General features: G+C 38.3%; 3 protein-coding genes across 3 annotated transcripts; 2 read left to right on the forward strand and 1 right to left on the reverse strand.

Moving 5' to 3' along the window:
* The first annotated feature begins 2,334 nt into the window (after window positions 1-2,334).
* Window positions 2,335-4,388, forward strand: LOC108671861 (sugar transporter ERD6-like 6). Its single transcript, XM_018159455.2, has 3 exons — window positions 2,335-2,548; window positions 3,798-4,004; window positions 4,174-4,388. Exons 1-3 carry the CDS (start codon window positions 2,335-2,337, stop codon window positions 4,386-4,388), a joined length of 636 nt encoding a protein of 211 aa, XP_018014944.2.
* An 8,107-nt stretch (window positions 4,389-12,495) lies between these two features.
* Window positions 12,496-18,128, forward strand: LOC108671873 (tetraspanin-2A). Its single transcript, XM_018159467.2, has 6 exons — window positions 12,496-12,773; window positions 13,089-13,286; window positions 14,072-14,251; window positions 14,965-15,042; window positions 15,698-15,805; window positions 16,846-18,128. The coding sequence occupies exons 1-6, from the start codon at window positions 12,687-12,689 to the stop codon at window positions 16,927-16,929; spliced, it is 735 nt and encodes a 244-aa protein (XP_018014956.1). The 5' UTR covers window positions 12,496-12,686; the 3' UTR covers window positions 16,930-18,128.
* A 1,031-nt stretch (window positions 18,129-19,159) lies between these two features.
* Window positions 19,160-22,672, reverse strand: LOC108671862 (carbohydrate sulfotransferase 4). The gene is made up of 7 exons (XM_047885227.1): window positions 22,390-22,672; window positions 21,780-21,870; window positions 21,422-21,480; window positions 20,756-20,860; window positions 20,426-20,500; window positions 20,084-20,259; window positions 19,160-19,883 (listed from the first exon to the last, which is right to left on the reverse strand). The coding sequence occupies exons 1-7, from the start codon at window positions 22,393-22,395 to the stop codon at window positions 19,160-19,162; spliced, it is 1,236 nt and encodes a 411-aa protein (XP_047741183.1). The 5' UTR covers window positions 22,396-22,672.
* Window positions 22,673-23,097: the final 425 nt, after the last annotated feature.

Below are 23,097 nucleotides of genomic sequence, written 5' to 3' on the forward strand. Positions count from 1 at the left end.
CTCAGGTCAGATCATGTGACCTCAGGTCAGATTATGTGACCTCAGGTCAGATTAGGTGACCTCAGGTCAGATCAGGTGACCTCATGTCAGATTAGGTGACCTCAGGTCAGATTAGGTGACCTCATGTCAGATCAGGTGATCTCAGGTCAGATTAGGTGACCTCAGGTCAGATCAGGTGACCTCAGGTCAGATTCATTAGATGTAACTACGCCGAGACAAACAATGCGTCGGCGGCCCGCAGGCCTGGAAATGACTGGAAATGTAAGGCATATTATCGATTCATAATTTATGGGTACAATCCGCTCAAAATAATAATGACGGTTTTAGCGTTCACTAAGCCTTAGGCTTGTCGCCGATTCTTAACATGGCAGTACATTGACATCCTCAAAATCTCATACACACATCCTTTGAAACGAAAATTCATGTCTCCTAGTCATTAAGCAGATTAATTGTTAGATTATGCAGCTTTCAATAATTGAATATGCTAAACAATCCATAGTGCGTGCATAACGCATTTGCTTTTCCAATGCTGTTGAAAATAAGGTCGCCCATGGCTGCGTTAAATAGAATAAACTGAACATAAATGTCTTTTGAGAGTCCCGAAGAAATTTATGCGCGTCCATTTGACAAAGCATAGACATTGCGTGGTGCTGACTCTGGCATTTAAAAATCTTGGAGACATTTTTTTTAATAAGTTGAAAGGGATTCATTCACCGTTGATTGGATCCGTTTAAAATACATAAGTAAATAACTAAAATTTAAGATAATAACGCTCCGCTAATAACACCACCAATATGGCGCTAATGCTCGTACGCTAAGACCTATGATATAAATGTTGACGGCAATATTTCCACGCCGCCCAAATTATCGATTTAGAGACGCACAATAGACGTCACATTCTTAAGATCGGTATGCTATGAATTTCCTGATGGAAATGTTAGAAAATTTGATTTTTAAACAGTTGATATATTGATATATTCACTTGATAAATACATATATGATATTCTGTATAAACTTTACAAACCTCGTCCAAGAAAGTAATGAAGAGCAGCGCTGTGGGAGCACGCGTAAGTTGATCAGTTGGAATTAATGTCAGGGCGCCTGCAACGTCTCATAAATACCATATCCGATGCGCACACGCGACTGTTGTTGCCATCTTGATATAATTTCTTACAATGCATGTGCTGCCCTTGTGGAGAAACAAAAGACCACAATGGGGCCGCTGCATTAATCCAAAACCAGGACGGGATATATTGCAAGGTCAAGCAAAGTGCCTGAATTTCACGAACCAAGCAACACACTTTTATCAAATGAGCGCCGTATGACATGTTGAAGTCGATCTGAATACACACTATCTATTGGAAAATATTGAAAAATATTTAAGAAAATATTTCAACCAAATTAAAACTGTAGTATTTGCGTATCCGAAGTGAAATGAAGTATTTGCGATTACAGATAAAATATAACGAGCCCAATACCTTGTCATCTGCCGTTTAGATCCCGCTTTATGTATGGTACTATACCTTTATATGCCTGCACAGTATTGTTGTCACCAGGAATGTTCAATTAACGGGAATTAGGAACACAAATCGTTTTTTTAGTGGGAGTTTGAGGAAGGCTGATCTCTGCACCGCCATGACGGCCGAGAGCGAGCACCCGCAAGCTCGACCTGCTTACTTGACGCAGTACCTCACTGCGCTATCAGGTAACTAGCGAGAGCCTCAGACTTCTGTAGCCCCAAATTTTTTGTATTTTGTATTCCTTTGCTTTATTCCATATGCAAAGACGTTGCACTTGAAAGGCTGTCTAAAAAATCCATGAATAATATTGAAGAAGAAACGTCGTGACTACAAATATTAACACTCACCGCATTGTCTGGACTCGTACAGTGTCCGTGAGTTCGATGGGAGTGGGCGCCATATTGGGCTTCAACTCACCGGCGTCTTTTCAACTGCGCGCGGCAAGCGACTTCGCCAGCGTCACTGCCAATCGAACAAGTGGAGCATTTTTAACCAATACCACTGATGATGATGACACATCTGGCAACCGTGAGTCATCGCATACAGTTTATCACGTATAGTATATAGATTGTGGTAGCGAGTTGTGGGTTCAAGCTCCATAAGGACGTGAAAATTCTGTGCGATGAGGCTTGTTGGTGACGGTGGTGACGCTTGTTGGTGACGTGAAGGAGGCGCTGGAGATCAGCGTTGCCGCTGAGCATAACTTGTCCGGATGTCCCAAGATTTTTTAAGTTAGGATACCCATTAAAATACTTTTAAGAACAGAAAATGCATTAGCAGCAAAGTTCTAACAATCGTTTCAATCATCACAGACATGCCCCTCGGGAAGACCACCTTCGGGAGTGTGGAGGAGTCATCAGGGACGACAATTGTGATGAGTAGTGAGGACCTGGCGTGGTTCATGTCGGTGTACGCGCTGGGTATGCTGCTGGGGGGTCTGCTCAGCGGTGCCCTCATGAACGCCGTGGGCAGACGCGGCGCCCTCCTGGTCTCTGCCCTGCCTTCCTTGCTGGGCTGGCTTATGACAGGTCAGTTCATATGTTGCTCTTAATATTTGTTGTTGACATTTGTTGTTGATATTCGTTGTTGGTGACAATTGTTGTTTATATTTGTTTTTGATAGCTTATTTGTTGTTGATATTTGTCGTTGATATGTGTTATTGAAATTTGTTGTTGACATTTATTGTTGATATTTGTCATGATATGTGTTATTGATATTTGTTGACATTTATTGTTAATATTTGTTGTTGTTGACATTTATTGTTGATATATGTTGTTGTTGACATTTATTGTTGATATGTGTTGATGTTGACGTTTGTTGTTGATATGTGTTATTGATATTTGTTGTTGATATGTGTTGTTGTTGACATTTGTTGTTGATATGTGTTATTGATAATTGTTATTGACATTTGTTGTTGATATGTGTTGCTGACATTTGTTGTTGACCTTTGTTGATGATATTTTTAAACATTTTTTCTGTTCAGTTCCACTCTGATCTGTTTTTGGCAAAATCTTGTTGGCACAAGGCATCAATTAGGCTCTCTGATACGAATTTGCAATTCAGTAGGTAAAAGACCTATTTATAGGTAGAACAATCAATATGCTAAGCTAATTTATTCATCAGCTGAACACCTTTAACAAAATAAATATATCTACCTAATAAATTAATCCGCGAATCAAGGCAGAATATATTCCCATGAGCAAATACATAAGCCAGTTTTGTGCCTGAGATGGCCAAATTAGCACTCCGAATCATAAATAGAACCGGACATTATTGCAAGATTTTCCAGCTTGAAGTGGGGCACGCTTGCTAGGTGGGGCACGCTTGCTAGGGGGGGCACGCTTGCTAGGTGGGTCACGCTTGCTAGGTGGGGCACGCTTGCTAGGTGGGTCACGCTTGCTAGGTGGGGCACGCTTGCTAGGTGGGTCACGCTTGCTAGGTGGGGCACGCTTGCTAGGTGGGTAATGCTTTTATATTTATTGTTGTTGCGACCCATGGTTTCATATTCCATAGTTTCATGTTTGCGAGTAATAATTGTTCTTTTAGGGATAAAGAGTAAAAAATTGTACCACCTAAACCTACATAAAACTGCATTTGACAAGAATGGAGAAAGGAACATTACGGTTGAATTCAGGAACACCAGGTGGCGCTTTTATATATATTCTTATTTATTCCTGCTTCTGTTGTGTGAAAAGTGTGGAAAAAACTCACAAATAAGATAAAATAATGGTTTTGATGACGATTGAAAAATAGTTTTATTTCAACCTGAATATCTAGGCAGTTTCTATGAGCTGGCTTTGGCCCTGGGCATCCTGCTTGTGATGCTGGGAGGCGCGTTCACCTCATGGCAGCAATTGGCCCTGATCTGCACCAGCCCGACCCTGACCTACGCCACCCTCATCTTCTTCTGCAAGGAGTCCCCAGCCTACCTCCTCATGAAGGGCCAGGAGTCTGAGGCTCGGGCGGCGATGCAATACTACAGAGGTAAAGAAATCAGTTGTTATATCTTAGTTTCGTTATTATTATTATATGCATATTCATTTTATTAGAAACGTAATGTTGCTGTATAGCACTTCCATAGGATGGAGCAGTTACAAAAGGATATAGAATGACGGTTATAAACGACTACATAATATAAATTTCAACTTTCCAGGTGCCGATTACTGCATTGACAAAGAAATGAATGACATTAAAGAGTCACAGGAGGAGGCTAAAAAGGCAAAATTCAAGCTGTCTGACCTGAAGAAGACTCACATCCATCGACCCATCATCATCACCCTCACCATCGGCATCTTCTCGCAGCTCAGCGGCATACAAGTCCTCACCTCCAACCTCAACTCCATCTTCAAGGTAGTGCTCAAAAATTGACGAAAGTGCTAAAAAATCGACTGCATATCTGATTTTGAAATCGAATAAACTTATTTATGACATGATGCTTGGTTCTTCTTAATCTAATTTAGAATAATTTAAATTAAAATTTGAATCTTGAAGTCGATCATTATTTGTTTTAGCCAAGATAATATATATTTTAGGATTTGAGTTATATCTGGTTTATTTGAATGTGACAGTCAATAATTCTACGGAGTTTGTTATCCAGATTTAAGTATCTATCCCACATGTGCGTCAATCAACAATTAAACTCAGTAAAATTAATTAATAATTAAAATTATTTTCCTTTTCCATCTTCAAAATTTATGAATTTAAATAATACGAGAGTTTTATTTTCATGAAATAAACGAGGCAATTGATGTTTTATTATGTAATGCTCAGCTTCACCTAATTCTATTTGACCCTATTGAGTTTGTATAGACCTGTCTCTTATACACATCTAGATGTGTATAAGAGACAGGCTTTGCACTGCTAATGGTAATATCCATGTAAGAGTCTCAATAATTCAGTAGTGGATGGTAATTGTCTATCACATCAAGGCTACTCACTAGTTACTATGTATACTCACAAGTTTTGGATCAACAAAAGGCAGGCATGCATACGTTCATTGATAATTCAAGCAAAAAGGGTTAAAACTATCTTAATTTGCACAAATAATGACTTCAATTTATTGAAAAAAACTAAAAAATTCAAATTAAAAATGTTAAAATTGTCTATGTTTTCTGGCAGCCGGCCTTGGCATATTTTTCTACATGCTTGATGTTGATGAGACTTGGACGAGGCAATACCTGTTCTGGATCCCGATGATCTCCCTGATGGCTTTTGTCGTGGCTTACGGATACGGGATAGGCGCCGTAACCTGGATACTCATCGGTACGTAATACCGATGTTGGTTGTTCTTGAGTGAGTAACTCCGATGCTGGGTACTCATAGGTACGTAATACCGATGTTTGTTGTTCATGGGTGCGTAATTCCGATGCTGGATACTTCTCGGTACGTAATACTGATGTTGGTTGTTCATGGGTGCGCAATTCCGATGCAGGATACTCCTCGGTACGTAATACTGATGTTGGTTGTTCATGGGTGAGTAACTCCGATGCTGGATACTCATAGGTTCGTAACACCGATGTTGGTTGTTCATAGGTGAGTAATTCCGATGCTGGATACTCATCGGTACGTAACACAGATGTTGGTTGTTCATGGGTGCGTAATTCCGATGCTGGATACTCATCGGTACGTAATACCGATGTTGGTTGTTTATATGTGAGTAATTCCGATGCTGGATACTCCGATGTTGGTTGTTCATCGGTACGCAATCCCGATGATTGACCTGAGTAACGGTGGGTGAAGATGTCAACTTCTGGTCTGGTGGAGTCCAATTTTTCAAGTTCTAGTAATTCCTGCTTCTAAATTTAGATTTTTGTTCATATTATTACTAAGTATCAATCAAAGGTGTAAATAATTTGACATATTCGAGCCTGTTTTTAATTTCGTGACATTACATCGAACAAACTAGGCGAGATGCTGCCTCCTCTGGTGCGAGATACGGCAGCGGGTCTCACCGTGGCGTGTGTGGGGACATCGTCTTTCTTCACCGTCCACTCATACGACTACCTGCAGGTAAAAACAAATAGGAAATAAATTATGGTTCGCCACAAAAAAAAAACGTGTGTCGGGCAGTTTTATGATTGAAGCGAAAAGCACACACTGTCTCTTATACACATCTAGATGTGTATAAGAGACAGATATTNCGCGCCACAAGAAAAGGTTGTGTTGGATCATGTCGAGTGCTGCGCGCCACAGGAAAAGGTTGTGTTGGATCATGTCGAGTGCTGCGCGCCACAAGAAAAGGTTGTGTTGGATCATGTCGAGTGCTGCGCGCCACAAGAAAAGGTTGTGTTGGATCATGTCGAGTGCTGCGCGCCACAAGAAAAGGTTGTGTTGGATCATGTCGAGTGCTGCGCGCCACAGGAAAAGGTTGTGTTGGATCATGTCGAGTGCTTCATGCCACAAGAAATGTTTGTGTTGCATCATGTCGAGTGCTGCACATTTCAGCACAAAACATACTGGTTTAGAAGTTTTATACAGGCTAATGCATGGTACGTATGAATGATATGACTTTGTCTGGTTGTTAGCTCTTATATTCCTTGCAATATTAGTTCATAATTTTGTAAATCCATTTTGGGTGCTGGTGTCGAAATAAGTCGAGGTGTTAATTTTCAAGGTTTGAATGGAAAATTACGAAGCTCCCCACTAGCTTTGTAGCATGAAAAAGACTATAAAGTTTCTACTTTATTTATCGTGCTAAAAATGGCAACGGATTTGTATGGAATGAGTGTATAAAAAGTGGTAATCAATTCTCTTAATGAAAATGACCTGTTATAACCTCTTAATAATATATAATTTAATTAATCATAAACTTCATATTGCAACTTACATTTAAAGACCCTTTAGCTGATGTTCACTTATCTTAGGTCTTATCAGATCTTATCTGAAGCCTCATCACTGAATAATGAACGCAATTTTAACCGAATTCTAAGGCCAAAATCATTCCCATTGTCTCAGCTTATGACATAAGACTAGTCATTTCAAGGTCAGATATCACACTTATGGATCTAGATATATTTTAGGTAATTTTAATTAATTTGTTACTTTATTTTAATAAGCGGACTATTGATTGCAAATTACCAAACTTTGGAGCAGTGAGAATTATAATCGCTGACTAGTTTGATTGGAGCTCATTAATGGCCTGTAGGGATATTCATTTAATGAAAAATGTTGAAAAATATTGCTGCTCAGCATGTCAAAATTGTGCTCGTAAAGCCTCCATTCCTTTGTCATACCTTCATTCTTATTGTCATACCTCCCTTCTACTTGCCGTTCCTCCCTTCTACATGACTTACCTCCGTTCCACTTGACTTACCTCCATTCTACTTGACCTACCTCCAATCTACTTGACTTACCTCCATTTCACTTGACCTACCTCCATCCTACTTGACTTACCTCCAATCTACTTGACTTACCTCCATTCTACTTGACTTACCTCCATTCTACTTGACCTACCTCCATCCTACTTGACCTACCTCCATTCTACTTGACCTACCTCCAANGAGGACCGAGTTCTTGGATGAAGTCCACTGTGCTCCGGAGTGAGGACCGAGTTCTTGGATGAAGTCCACTGTGCTCCGGAGTGAGGACCGAGTTCTTGGATGAAGTCCACTGTGCTCCGGAGTGAGGACCGAGTTCATGAAAAATTCAGCGAATCTCTCGCATACATCGTCCATAGTTAATGAGTACAGAATAGTGAAGGATTCAGCGAAACTTCTATAGTTTTGAAGGCCATAATTATGGCGAGCTTTGACTTGAGCCACAATCTTTTACATCGGCAACTTCTTATCCGTCATGAACGTAATAGGAAAAAAGAAAAAAAAGCTGATTTCACGTGTCTCATTCATTTTTTAATAATACAATTTTCATCATTAATAAAAGCACGTTTATATAATTCTTACTGAAGACCCAAACTCCTGAATTCCGTTCAAGTCGTATATTAATCGTTATTCGGGTTACACCTTTGTCAAAAAATTTTAAAATATTTTTAGACAATATTATTTATCACAATGTTATTTTTTATTTGTTTTTTTTACAATATTTTAATGCTGCCTACAAGTAGAAACATTTTAAAACTAATGCTGTAGTTTAATACTTAAACTGTTACGAAAACATGCATAGAAATTAATAGATTGAAAAATATAAACAAAAATTCATGCCAACTCATTAATTAAGAGCTCCTTTGAATTTTCTTTTGTAAAACGGTCCATGTGAACGAAAATCCTGCATCTGTCCAGGAACATTCAGCCAGGAACATTATTTATTGCTATTCATCATAATATTGGGAAACAAAATGCGTGTATTCTCGTTGATGCTATCAGAATTATTATTGAAATGTATCATAAAAATACGCCAAGTCCCAAATGTTGTAAATGGACTACAGTATAATACCTGCATTGCAAGCATTATTTCTGTTATTACTGCCATTATTATGCTATTGTACGTAGCATTTATAAGATAATAAACACCACTGTTATGTACCCATAATAAAATACTAATAAATATAAAGTTCAGAAGCTTTTTTCCCCCGGATTTTTCTTCATGCGCCACTTAATATTATTCGTCACCTGTGAAAATGACAAGATAATGATATGAGACAAGTCTTATTTAAAGTATATTCGAAGATAATACTATTGATATAAGGATTATATTGTCACAACATTACTGAGGAATCATTTATAATAAAGAAAATTATAATCAGTAAACAAGTGATTACAGTGAATGCGCTGAATTCAAATCATGATACATTTAAAAGTTTTAAAGCATTCAACTTCGATACTTCTGATATGTGTAATAGACTAATTCTGAGGGCCAAATGATAGAGATTTTGCTCAAACTGCTTTACGCTTCATGCCTTTGTTTGGGTCGTCCTGACTCCTTTGACCCGGCAAATAGTGTGTATCAGTGCTACGTTCGCTCTCTGCTTGTGATGTAAGAAAGTGCGTCGCAATTTTTATAATTTGACCGATTAATTTTTTGAGTGATATATGGTGCGCTGCAACTGACTCAGTAACTCCTCTTGTGACTCACTTGTGCATTTATTGTGACTCACTTGTACGTTTATTGTAACTCACTTGTACGTTTATTGTTACTCACTTGTACATCCATTGTTACTCACTTGTACGTTTATTGTTACTCACTTGTACGTTTATTGTTACTCACTTGTACGTTTATTGTTACTCACTTGTACGTTTATTGTTACNTGTCACTTACATGGTGCGTGCAGAGATTGTGTGCAGAGCGTGCTGGTGTCACTTACATGGTGCGTGCAGAGATTGTGTGCAGAGCGTGCTGGTGTCACTTACATGGTGCGTGCAGAGATTGTGTGCAGAGCGTGCTGGTGTCACTTACATGGTGCGTGCAGAGATTGTGTGCAGAGCGTGCTGGTGTCACTTACATGGTGCGTGCAGAGATTGTGTGCAGAGCGTGCTGGTGTCACTTACATGGTGCGTGCAGAGATTGTGTGCAGAGCGTGCTGGTGTCACTTACATGGTGCGTGCAGAGATTGTGTGCAGAGCGTGCTGGTGTCACTTACATGGTGCGTGCAGAGATTGTGTGCAGAGCGTGCTGGTGTCACTTACATGGTGCGTGCAGAGATTGTGTGCAGAGCGTGCTGGTGTCACTTACATGGTGCGTGCAGAGATTGTGTGCAGAGCGTGCTGGTGTCACTTACATGGTGCGTGCAGAGATCGTGTGCAGAGCGGGCTGGTGTCACTTACATGGTGCGTGGGGCTGATGTCACTTACATGATGCGTGCGATAAGATAGTATAGAGCGTGTCACTTACATGGTGCGTGCTAATGCGTGAGAACCAAGAGTTGCCAGGCGTGCTACAGGCAGCGATAGCAGGCCACCGCACCGCGGCTGATTAGTTCACAGACCTAATTAGAAGCCAGGAAAGACTGCAACTGTTGCAATGACATATTGGTTATGCATTCATTCAATCATACGCGTTGTATTAGTGCAGGTATTTCGTGCGATCCGTGCAAATCTTCTTAGAACTTCTTTGAGATATAATTCATTTCCAAGTGATTGTCTACTATACCTCCTATACATGAGCATTAATAGATAAGAAGACTTGAAATATATGATTGCAGTCAGTTGCAGATGCCGTCAAAATGTAATGTGAAAAGGGTAATAATTTAGGTTGAAAATATTAAAATTAAAATGCATATATTATTATAAATTAAAAGTGAAATAATTTTTTTAATATGTTCATCTACGACGAAAAGATACAATATAGGTATAAACTTCAAAACATAGGAAATAAACGTATTGGGTGAAAATATTGACTTTATTTGTGTTATATTATGCGAAAGTTGATATGGTTTCAAAATGTCTATGAAGGCAGAGTTACCCTTATCTAATTTGTTAATTAGAATATTTTTAGACTTGAAATTAATGTGGGGTTTTCCAAAGTTTCGTGCAATGATAAGGCCAAGATGTGCGTGAATTGACGTGCTTGACCTTGCATCTAATCTCCTAAGCCTTAGATAGAAACTGTGGTCAGCTTAGACGTTGACACTACGAAGGCGATGCAGGTGAGAGAAACACGAGTGTTTGTCTTCTGAAATACATGCGCTGTGTAGGACTAATAACAGGTGTTGAAGGAACACTCCGTAGGCGATGCAGGCGATTTATACACGTGTGTTTGTCTTATGAAATACATGCGCTGTGTAGGACTAGGAACATGTGTTGCAGGAACACGCAAATTAAACAATAACTTTGCACGGTGGGGGATGCAATAATACGAATGTTTCAATGGAGTAACTCTCATGCTATCATCACAATTATACAGTGTTATAGTTCATCACGGAAATTCGTGATTAAAGTTGTCATTTGCATGAAAATTTTATACTTGTCCAATAACTCTTCGCTCTTTGACAATATATTTTCATAAGAGCAGCTCGGCTGGACGACGTAAGATCCTGCAATGACATGCGCAAGTGTGTATAGGTTTGGATATTTTTTCATCTGCGACTTTTTTTTAATTATGTGTAACGGGTTTTCGTTTTAGGTTTCACATAACTTTTAATTAATTCAATTTAGGTTTGACAGGTTTCCATTCTAGATTTTACTTAACTTTCAATAATTTAATTTAGGTGTAACAGGTTTTCGTTTGAGGTTTCATATAACTTTTAATTAATTTAAAATATGTGTAATAGGTTTTCGTTTCAGGTTCCACATAACTTTTAATGAATTTAAATTACATGCAATTATAGGTTTTCAAATTAGGTTTTACATAACGTTTAATTATTTAATTTAAGTGTAACAGTTTTTCGTGTTTGGTTTCTCATAACTATTAATTAATTTAATTTGGGTGTAACACGTTTTTGTTTTAGGTTTCACACAACTTTTTAATTGATTTAATTTAGGTGAAAAAGTTTTTCGAGTTAGGTTTCTCATAACTATTAATTAATTTAATTTGGGTGTAACACGTTTTTGTTTTAGGTTTCACACACCTTTTTAATTGATTTAATTCAGGTGCAACAGGTTTTCATTTTAGGTTTCACATAATTTTATACAGTTTGATAACTGGAATTGACTTGACTGAGAACTTGACTAAGTTTCAAGTTGACGAGTGAATTTTAGAGAGTAAGCGCAATTCAACTGATCAAATTTACTAGAAAGTATTAAGGTAGTAATTTGGATAAAAACATAGAAATGACTTCTGAAAAAGTGGAATATGAGAAAGGTGGATGGGTCAAGACTGGACGTTATTTAATGTACGTCTTCAATGCCATCTTCAACACTCCGTAGGCGATGCAGGCGATTTATACACTTGTGTTTGTCTTATGAAATACATGCGCTGTGTAGGACTAGGAACAGGTGTTGCAGGAACACGCAAATTAAACAATCACTTTGCACGGTGGGGGATGTAATAATACGAATATGTTTCAATGGAATAACTCTCATGCTATCATCACAATTATACAGTGTTATAGTTCATCACGGAAATTCGTGATTGAAGTTTTCATTTGCACGAAAATTTTATAATAGTCCAATAACTCTTCGCTCTTTGGCAATATATTTTCATAAGAGTAACTCGGCTGTTCCAAGTAAGATCCTGCAACGGCATGTGCAAGCGAATAGTTTTGGATATTTTTTAATCTGCGACTTTTTTTTAATTGGGTGTAACAGGTTTCTGTTTCAGGTTTCGCATAACTTTCAATTGATTTAATTTAGGTTTAACAGGTTTCCGTTCTGGTTTTACGTAACTTTTAATAATTTAATTTAGGTGTAACGGGTTTTCGTTTGAGGATTCAAATAACTTTTAATTTTTTTAATATATGGGTAGCAGGTTTTTGTTTTAGGTTTCACATAACTTTCAATTGATTAAATTTAAAGGTTTTCGTTTCAAATTTCACATCACTTTCGATTAATTTAATTTAGATGCAATTATAGGTTTTCAAATTAGGCTTTACATAACGTTTAATTATTAAACACGATTTTGTTTTAGGTTTCACACAACTTTTTAATTGATTTAATTCAGGTGCAACAGGTTTTCGTTTTAGGTTTCACATAACTTTCCACAGGTTGAGAACTGGAATTGACTTGACTGGAAACTTGACTAACTTTCAAGCTGATGAGTGAATTTTAGAGAGTAAGCGTAATTCAACTGATCAAATTTACTGGAAATATTAAGGTGTAATTTGGATAAAACATAGAAATGACTTCTGAAAAAGTGGAATATGAGAAAGGTGGATGGGTCAAGACTGGACGTTATTTAATGTACGTCTTCAATGCCATCTTCTTTGTGAGTACAAATAGGGATTAATATTGTACCTAAAGTGACGAGGCTTAATAACATATGATGAAAACTCAAACAGAATGCAATATCACTAACATGAAAGCTTTATTGTGAACATTGTTTGCTAGGTTAGGAAATTTATCACTCTCATCTGATTATACCAGGATTGATATAAATAAATATTAATAAGTTGACTAATCATTCTTTACAAATAATAGCTCTAGAATGGCATGGTTCATAAAACGTCTCATGAAAATCTGCGTCAAACTCCGCACGAATAAATGACAATATAAATATATTTAATTTTCTTTTTGTACGCAGGTTTTCGGATCGATTTTGTTCGCTTTCTGCTTGTGGATCCGTTTTGACCCGAATATCGACAACTATGTACGCAATATCAACTTCATGGTATACTGGCAAGCCGTGATCACTTGCATGGTCGGGGCTCTCATCGTCATGATCGCGAGCTGTATTGGCTGCTGCAGCACTTACCTCTGGAGCAAAACTCTCCTCATAGCGGTCAGTCTTGGGAGTAGTAAAGGTGCCAATAACATCTTTGAGCGGTTCAATATCATAATGAACTATTGAATAAAGATAACCATATTACCCCGTCGGGTGCTGAGCCAGGTGGGCCTGAAGCTCGTAAGTACCTCTGCAGCTTGTAAGTACCTCTACAGTTCGTCAGTACCTCTGCAGCTTGTAAGTACCTCTGCAGCTAAAATGTGTAATTTACTTGCTTGAGATATTAATAAAAGAGACTAATCTTAATGTTGAGCACATCATGTGTTGCAGATTCAGCAATAATCTGGTGAGTCTAGTCAATAATCGGCGGCAAGTCTAATTCTGCTTCCATAATAACACTTAATCTTAAATTAAAGAAAAAAATATATTATAAGGTCGTTCATGTTTCCAGCCACGTGGCACAATGAGGTGGAGTTTTTGTGGAGTCAAATTATTTTTCCACATTTGCCACAAGATGTTAATGGACACTAGAAAGTTATGGGAGAAGCTCCAAACTTAGTCCATTAGGTGGATGTGTCAATGTGATGGACTGTGATGCAAATATGCTCACCTTAAATATCACGTTTTGAATTCATTACCATAAATATTCAAAAATGAAAATCGTAATTGATTTTCGACTTCAATAGCTCATATTAATATTGTTTAAATGTTATTAGCGTAACGTTTAACGAAAGTAAAGATAAATCGATTTTGCAGCTTTAATGGAAAATCATTTTCTAAATTAAAAATTCCTAACCACCCAACTTTCTACCCATGAGTTGACCCAGTTTTTCCACATCCAGTACATCGCGACGAGCGTCCTGGCCTTCAGTGTCAACCTAGGAGGAGCCATTTACCTGTTGTCCATCGGCCTGGACAGCACCGGAGCCTACCAGTACATCCAAGAAAACTTCGCCAACTTGATCTACCGCTACAACTATGACATCACCGCCAAGCGATCTGTGGACATCATTCAGGAGACGGTAAATACTATGCAGTGAAACTTAGCATACTATGAAACTAATGAAATACAAATTTTCATTTTTGTTCACAAAATGCGTGATGTTTCCTAAGTTCTCTCACTTGCAGGTGCCAAAAGAGGATACTCCTGAAATCACATGGGCTTGGCGACCTAAAAAGCCTATAGGAGATAAGTAACGGATGATATTTTCGCTCAAGCACCACGATATCTATAGTCTGGCAACTGCAACCGCGTGTCCTGAGCGATAACTATTTTGGTAGAGATGTCACTGGTGATTAAGTTGTGGACACAATAGAGTAGTGGAGGAGAGGCACATAAACTGTATGCAAAAGCTCCTCTAGAGCAACTAATGTAAATAGCATACATGTCAGTCTTCTAAAGTTAAACTGTTATACGCTTCAGTTCAGTAAAACTGGAGGCAAAAGCTCCTCTAGAGTACTAATGTAAATAGCATACATGTCAGTCTTCTAAAGTTAAACTGTTATACGCTTCAGTTCAGTAAAACTGGAGGCAAAAGCTCCTCTAGAGTGATTAATGTAAATAGCATACATGTCAGTCTTCTAAAGTTAGACTGTTATGCGCTTCAGTCGCCGGTCTACGGGAAGATTGCAGCTTCGTGTCGTCTAACACGATAAGGTTCAATGTTCAGCTTAGTTTGTTAGTTAGGTTACAATCAATGTAATGTAAGTCGATAATAATGAATTTATTCAACAGATTCACTGTTGCGGGGGATATTCAACAGGAGACTGGGATGCGATCCACATGCCGTACCCTGACTCTTGTAGAGATAAGGTGAGAATTTCTAGCGCTGCAATTTTGGATGAAATACTAATAAGAAAGTATGAAGATATTGTCGGAAGTTAAAAATTTAAACTGGGAGCCGGCAATGATTATTAATACATTTTGATGGTAATATTATTTATATGATTCACATCATTTCAAAGCCTGCAAAAATTACACCAGCAATGTACCCTTTCTCTAGCCCCATTATTGCCGATGCAATGACCTCAGCTGATAGCATATCACTTGGTTGGCGTCATCCTGATAGCCTCTTGGCAAGGAGCCAGCCAAGGCTGCTTGCAGTACAGCGGAGAGATGACCGACTCGTCGCAAAAAAATTTGCATGAAATCGGATTCAATTCTGTGCTCTCAAATTTAATATGAAATAATAATAGTTTAGATTAATAATTCCGTGCCCATATAATCAAGACTCCTTGCAGTGCAGCGAAGTGGCTAACTCTTCGCAATTCTGTTTGACCTCTTTTTTTTTCTTTTTCTTTCTTTGAAATCTGCGCTGAAATACCGAGTCATAGCAAAAATTAATAATCGGAAACAAGTGACATAAAATTCACCAAACTCTGTAGCACGGATACCATTTCATGATGTTAGTGTTGGTCATCACAGGAATTAACACAGAATAAATACCTACTTTTACACTGGCGTGCAGGTGACAGGCAATCAGTTCAGCTACAGCTGTGCATTGATGGGAGCGTCGTTCCTCGAGTTCAGGACAGGTTGGGTGAGCGGCATCGCGCTCTGCATTTGTTTCCTACAGGTAACCTGTTAACCTGTCGAGCTCTGAAGTGTATGTAGACACGTCCATATATGTGTCTACAATGCAGGTTTCGTTGAAGTCCAGAGAGTATTTCTTATTGACAATTTTCTTATTGTTTTTCTCTATTCGGCGAATTATGCTCTTGATAGGAACTGAAAATTCAAATATCAGGTTTCCAAGTGACATTTTATTATAATTTTAATTTATGACGTTTCGAATGCAACTTTATTCATTATCAAGTAGAANTACACATCTAGATGTGTATAAGAGACAGGTTTTCGATACAACGTTCACATGGAATTAATATATGATATGATATGATTTACTTGCACTGAAGAAGGTCGGTTATGAGCGCCTGTGCCTGGGCAGCCTGGGCTCCGTTCCTTGCTCTCTGTAAACCGAACTGGGAGAGCGGCTCATATATATCGAACATTGCAGGATGACTGTCGAAAAACGCCTCCATGAACGTTGATCCTGAACGCCAGGTTGTCACTATCACGATCTGAATGCATGAAAACAGAACTGTGAAAATAATCTTCCTATGCTAGATGTAATGTTACCTGACGTTATCATTTGCATCATTTATCAAATCGGTAATTTTTGATCATCGATCTTTTCATCATCATCAAAAATTCAACTTTTGATGTTGCTTGAATGTTCAACTCGCCTGCTTCGCCGCTGGTATTTTGCCTTCAAGTTGAGGATCTTGGCGCAGGATCTGCACTGTCTCTTATACACATCTAGATGTGTATAAGAGACAGACCCAGGAGTTGGATGCTCTAATAAAACCATACATCCCGAAGAAATTTTCACTCAAATCTAGAGGCGGTCGGCGCCCATCTGGTGTGCTAGCTTACCGGGGAAGATTTGACATCGGAGGGCGATTTGACTGCATTTTCTTCCCGTCAACTCTTGCAAAACAATAATTTTCTTTGGAGAAATGCAAAATATTTAAATATTTAAACTAATCATCTACTTTTAAAGAGATTTGAATGTTATCATATCATAATTGAAACCATGAGCATTTATTTTCTTTCCAGATATTCACTATGATGTTCGGCTGCTGTATTTACAAAGGCATCAACGATCGACGGAAAGTCTACGCCTACGTGTACAAGGAATGAAGTCAAAAACTTGTGATTTATATTAAGAAATTTTTAGGCTTATTTGATTGATATTAAGTACTGGATGGACTTCTGGTATTTGTAATAATTTTGTATAAAAATAAAATGTTTACTAATCATTTTATTCATCATTGCACTTGATAATATTGCACTAATATTCACCATTGCATTTGATAATTAAAAATGAAAGCCTAATAAAAAAAGGGTAAAATATTCCAGGAATCGATTAGGCTTCTGTGAAACCGCGACGCCTTTTGACGTCACCTGTAAAGTTTTGCTGTTCGCTATTCCGGCAAGTTCGTCGTGGTAACACGACTCACAGTTTACTCTAAGTGCTGTAGAAATTATCTTATATTTGTACGAACCTAAACACTACGCCTCTATTTTTATAATCAAACTCAAAATTTAGCCTATTAGTCACTAATAGACTAAATTTTTAGTTTGATTATAAATACCTTGCACTAATAATTAGTGCAAGGAATTGAAAAATAAGAAGGCCATTATCTCTGTCGGTAGTAGAAATATCAGTGAGGACTTGGAACATGCCGACATGATAATTGCTGGATTGATTCTCATGCTTGTCTACATAACTCTCATGTCGTACGATTTATTTCACACAACCTCAATATAAGCAACAGTAATTGCTACGCACACGCTTGTGAAATTTCTAATGATTGTTTTACGTTCATGTCAGCAATAATAATAAAATTTCGGCTATTATTTGTAGTTAATAGGTAAAAATGTGCAAATCCTGTTACATTCAAATGTCGTGACATATTTTTAGAAGCTTCCATTTGTGATGAAGATTATTTTTTTATTTGTGCAATAATACATTGTTTTTATCAAATTTTTTTAAATTGGCATTAAATCTTCGTGATCTAAAATTAAGAGTTAAACATTGATAGCTAGCGTAATTGTAATCAAGATTGCGTATAATGCACACTGAGAAGCACGGATGCACTGATGCATGCTGTATATTGCGATGAATGTTGTATAAAGTGATGCGTCCTCTTCACTGTCTGTACAATGTCTGTATAATGTGTGCGTCAGGACATCGCGGACAAAGTTTGCACCAGTTCTGGTTAAACAAAATATATGTTTTATTGACAGGAGACCTGAGGCAAGAATACGACCGTTACACCTTGATTAATTTCTATACACGATTATCATCATATAACATAACATAACATAGTGATGTCGGCGCTGAAGAGTAGGCCTGGTGTGGCCTGTCGCCGATTCTTGTACTTTTCGTGACTTGTTCACAGAAGATCTAAAATCGTTTCATTTCACCGGATCTTTTCAGGACTGACGATAGTTTGAAACATCTACTAGACTTCCACCGGGTTCGATATGGTGCTAAGATTTCAAGTCTGAACATATTTTTCCATAGCTTTATCTAGTCTTTTCTTGAACGCGTTCATACTTGGAGCGCCAACGATGTAAACAGGGAGGCTGTTCCACATGTCGGTGACTCGAAGCGAGAAGAAATGTTGTCGCATGGATGTGTTACACAACAACACAACACAGTTTTTAGTTTATAGCCGTGGCCCCTGGTGTTGGTTCTTGTTTCAAATTCTAGTAATCCTTCGGGTTCCTTGTATAAACCACGAGTTTACTTGTATCCTTCAATGAGGTCACCACGCAGGCGACGATAACGGAGGCTTGGCAGCTTCATAATCTGTAATCTTTCTTCATAGGACTTGCCCTTCAAGCCTGGAATTATAAATTTTTGTTCTTCTCAAATCTCGGTGACCACACAACGTTTCCAAACTCTAGATTCGGGCGCACGACAGCAACAAACAACTGCTTCATCGCAACAAAAACTGCTTCAGCGCTATAAACCCGGTTTTCCAGTTTCAAACTTTAATTCAGAGAAGAGCAAACGAATCAAGCAGTTTAAAAGTCTATGTCATATTACAAGTGAATACGAGCAGTTAGCACGTATTTACTGTTAAAATAACATTGCATGATTAAAATGATTAAAAGCTCAGTTTATATTTCTGCTTATTTCTCTTCCATTCCCTTGTGGTATTTATGAGCTATTTTTGATGACTTTAATTTGCGTTAATTTAATCCAGCATGACTCTAGTGAGATGCCCCGTCAGACCGCTGTTATTACAATATTAGAGTTTAAATCTATGCACTTTTCGACGTTAGTGATATTTTTCTGCGCACGTTCTTTCACATTATTCATGTTTTATCTACAATGATTTTCTTATTGTTACAGTTGTCATAAGTCGATAATAATTTCGTTTAGGACATCTTTTAAAGACAGATTTTTAGTACCATTTACAAGCTTGTAACCGAAATTTGTCATCGTATCTGCGCAGGCGTCTTGCACTTCCACCAGATCAGTGGAGGACATGTTGCGGGTCCAGTGCAATAAATGTTCCTTAGATTTCCGAGACGTGGTCCAGGGCTTATTTTGTTCTTTAGATGTGTGAATTTCTATAAACTTTTCCATAGAAGTCGTGTAGGTCAAGCCAACCCATTGAGTGACGTTACGAGCCATGTTCGAGACATCGTTCATGAAATCTTCGTATCTTAATAAATGAATTCGATCAGGGTATAACTTTTTTAATGTTTTAAATGACTCCAAATCGTTGTCCATATCTTGACACAGAACTGAAGGAAAATAACATTCAACTGAGGTTGGCTTACACCAGGTAACCGTGGCACGTCTCGAGTGGATCACAGCGCGAGGGTCTCGCACTAAGTAAATAATCCTGAGGTCTGACGAGACCGGACTTTCCAAAAAGGGTTTCAGTAAACCTAAGTCCATGCGGACGATCTTCAAAATCTTCCACGGAAAAAATTGGCAAGCTTTAGATAGGAACTCTGGATGTAGACAAGTGTCCTCCCGCCACATGCTTTTGTTACAGAACGAATGTACCGTCGGGTCCATCATGGAATCTATTACTTTAATTTTATCCAAGTATTTGATGCTCTCATACCTGAAAAAAATGTAGCGTTGCTTACTGAATGAGAAAAAGAGATCAGAAGAACCTTATAAAATCTTGTCATATCTTTTGACATAACATTCACAAGGAATGAATATTTGTGAAAACGAGATCAAAATAACCTTATAAATGTTTTTTTATAGTTTTCGATACAACGTTCACATGGAATTAATATATGATTTGATATGATTTACTTGCACTGCAGGAGGTCGGTTATGAGGGCCTGTGCCTGGGCAGCCTGGGCTCCGTTCCTTGCTCTCTGTAAACCGAACTGGGAGAGCGGCTCATATATATCGAACATTGCAGGATGACTGTCGAAAAACGCCTCCATGAACGTTGATCCTGAACGCCAGGTTGTCACTATCACGATCTGAATGCATGAAAACAGAACTGTGAAAATAATCTTCCTATGCTAGATGTAATGTTACCTGAAGTTATCATTTGCGTCATTTATCAAGATCGGTGATTTTTGATCATCGATTTTTTCATCATCATCGAAAATTCAACTTTTGATGTTGCTTGAATGTTCAACTCGCCTGCTTCGCCGCTGGTATTTTGCCTTCAAGTTGAGGATCTTGGCGCAGGATCTGCAGGTCTCTCCCCACCGCCGACTGTGGGTGGGGAAAGAACGACAGTTACCGAGTGTCCTGGATTGCTACAAGAATATTTCATTGCAGTATCGTAATACAAATTCCAGATAATTAAAATCGACAAGTGAATAATTACTTAGAAACGAAGTCAAACTGTAGAATTCACTCATACTGATAGGTAACAGAAGGAAAAATCGAACCCACCTCAACTTTAGTTCATCATTTCTGATGAAAATGATAATTCGAAGCCCGTTTCAGAGAAGTATGGTTACTCACGTTTACTTTTTGTAATATTTCGGTGACATGTTTGCCAGGAGTGTCGATGCGGTTATAAGTGTTTTCAAAGCGGCGACCGATGCCAAACCGAGGCCTGGGTTTACTCTGAAAGAAAGTCACATGCTTCGTTCATCCACAGAATTGTGGTTTTCTTTTTCGGAAGATCATTCAAATATTGTGAATATTTTTATAGAACTTAAAATTGTTCATATTCATATATTAAAATCGTATCCTCTAAAATTACTAGCGGAACAAACATAGAAACAGGCCTCATTAGAGGCATTTCCATGAATGAGCAAAATTAATTGGCTTATTGTACCCTTTTACTGGTAAATATTGTTGATATAGTTTTTAACTTTCGCTGATTTTACTGAATTCCTGAGCCAACTCTAAAAGTTTGTGGTAATCTATATAATATCGGATAATAGCATCTATATCATATATAATAATAATATACCTTGTAAAACAGCAATTTTCAATATTGAACTAAATGTTAACCTGCATTGGCAGATAAAATCAATGCAAATTTCATGATTGAATTAAAATGCAATTTTCATTTGAATTGGCTAATTAATATCAGAACTATCGAGAGGATAAAATAGGTAGAAATTTCCCAAGATTACGACACTCTATTCCCCGAAAGCTTGCGTTGGGCGCGAGTCGAACCATTTTTCTGCGTGGTGGGGCGGGGTGAGGCGGGAGCTGTGCAAGCGAATTGTACCCATCTGTTCGGGGCAAAATTATTTAAAGTACAAGTAATTTTTAAATAACAAAGAAGAGTTATTTTAAAGACTGTAAATATTACACCGCCACGTTGAAACAGTGAAACTCTCCAAGTTTTCATGAATATCTTCGTTCCAGTTATGATGAAAGACGGATGACTATGTAAGAAAAATCTCCCCGACCACATTGTGCTTTAAATTTCCCCATTTCTATTTGAACAAAGAAGTTAAAATAAATTTAATATAAATATTACCAGGCTATGAGTGAATTTAATTGTTTTATGTTGGCACTTGAGACTTACCGCCAGCCCCACCGCTCGGTCCTGAGATGAACATCACACTTGTGATCGTAACGGCGACAAGCGCCAACATACCATAGAAGCCACGGGAGGCCTGACAGCGAGCATGATAATTTATTAATGAGACACACACAGAAAATGAATGCGTCATGTTGTTCAGAAAGAGAAATACTTTCTCACCCCGATACGACCAGAGAATGAAACAGGTAATGATACGTGCCAAACTGGGTCAACATAACCAACACAAAATATAGCGGTTTCAGCGTTTATATATGGCCGGAGGCCTGTCGCCGATTTTTAACATCGCAGAATATCCACAGCTCGTTGCGGGCTCGAACTCGCAACTCACGGCTTCAATTTTTTGCTGTACTTAACCGCCCGGCCTCCTCGCCGATTCTGACCAGAAACTGGCGCACAGAGCTGGGATTGAACCCGCACCTCTCTGCGCCAATCTTGGTACTCTGAACTGTAACCACTGGGCCAAGTGAATAACAAGGGTAACAAGTGTATAGATCTTTCCTTTCCCTGAATGCATGACAAATCGTGGCCACCATCATTATGCAGATTTGTTATCATTTAACTTTCACATAATTTTCAGACCAATTCAACGCACCCGCATCCTTGAGGATCCCCCGAATGGACGACAGTCCGTCAGCGATTAAACACCTCTGAGGAAATCGCCCAGGCCGCACGACGCGCGCTTTTTCACACACGAGACACGGCAGCACACATGAAGCGACTTCGATGATAAGAGGCTTAATGCATCGCCACGTCCACCTACATTCGCGCAATATTTTACGATGATTTCTAGGCCTATGACTAGTTTTTAAGAAATTTCTAGGCCTTTAATGACATTTTTTTTAATTTATGAATTTGGATGCACATGAAGTATAAACCACCAAGCACCAACAGCTGCGTATATTAAATAAACGTTTCACTAAAATATAAAGCAGCACTTACGGTATTTTTTAGTTATGCTAACAAGTTAATTTCTTTTGAATTATTCTGAAACGATATGCACAACAACTAGTTTACATAAATAGTTTACACCATCTTTTCAAATTTTAATATATGCTCAACCAGAATCATTTGGAGAAACTTCTCAATTTTACTTGAATGGGCCAAACTTAGTCAATTCTGTAGCGCTGACCCTGCCATGCTATATTATTATTTGACTTGGTTTTGAGCACTTTTCAGATGTAGCTTGATAGGAAGACTCGGTTTGGCAAAAAAACCTACATGAGAAAGTTGGTCACTGACGCGGCATCAGCTGCGAGGCGCCGCGGTTGTTCAGTCAACAGGTGTGCCCGCGATACGAGAT

This window comes from Hyalella azteca, unplaced genomic scaffold (assembly GCF_000764305.2).
Source record: "Hyalella azteca isolate HAZT.00-mixed unplaced genomic scaffold, Hazt_2.0.2 contig2126, whole genome shotgun sequence".
In the NCBI taxonomy this organism is placed as follows: domain Eukaryota; kingdom Metazoa; phylum Arthropoda; class Malacostraca; order Amphipoda; family Hyalellidae; genus Hyalella; species Hyalella azteca.

Bases quoted from the DNA above. Each gene is read 5' to 3' on its own strand.
- LOC108671873 (XM_018159467.2), top strand. From the start codon at position 12,687: ATGACTTCTGAAAAAGTGGAATATGAGAAAGGTGGATGGGTCAAGACT. The intron at 12,774-13,088 runs GTGAGTACAAAT...TTTTGTACGCAG, and splicing joins TCTTCAATGCCATCTTCTTT to GTTTTCGGATCGATTTTGTT. The intron at 13,287-14,071 runs GTCAGTCTTGGG...TTCCACATCCAG, and splicing joins GCAAAACTCTCCTCATAGCG to TACATCGCGACGAGCGTCCT.
- LOC108671861 (XM_018159455.2), top strand. From the start codon at position 2,335: ATGCCCCTCGGGAAGACCACCTTCGGGAGTGTGGAGGAGTCATCAGGG. The intron at 2,549-3,797 runs GTCAGTTCATAT...CTGAATATCTAG, and splicing joins GCTGGGCTGGCTTATGACAG to GCAGTTTCTATGAGCTGGCT. The intron at 4,005-4,173 runs GTAAAGAAATCA...TCAACTTTCCAG, and splicing joins GGCGATGCAATACTACAGAG to GTGCCGATTACTGCATTGAC.
- LOC108671862 (XM_047885227.1), bottom strand. The intron at 21,481-21,779 runs GTAAGTCTCAAG...TGCCCCGAACAG, and splicing joins ACCGAGCGGTGGGGCTGGCG to ATGGGTACAATTCGCTTGCA. The intron at 19,884-20,083 runs GTAAATCATATC...CATTTTTTTCAG, and splicing joins ACCGACCTCCTGCAGTGCAA to GTATGAGAGCATCAAATACT.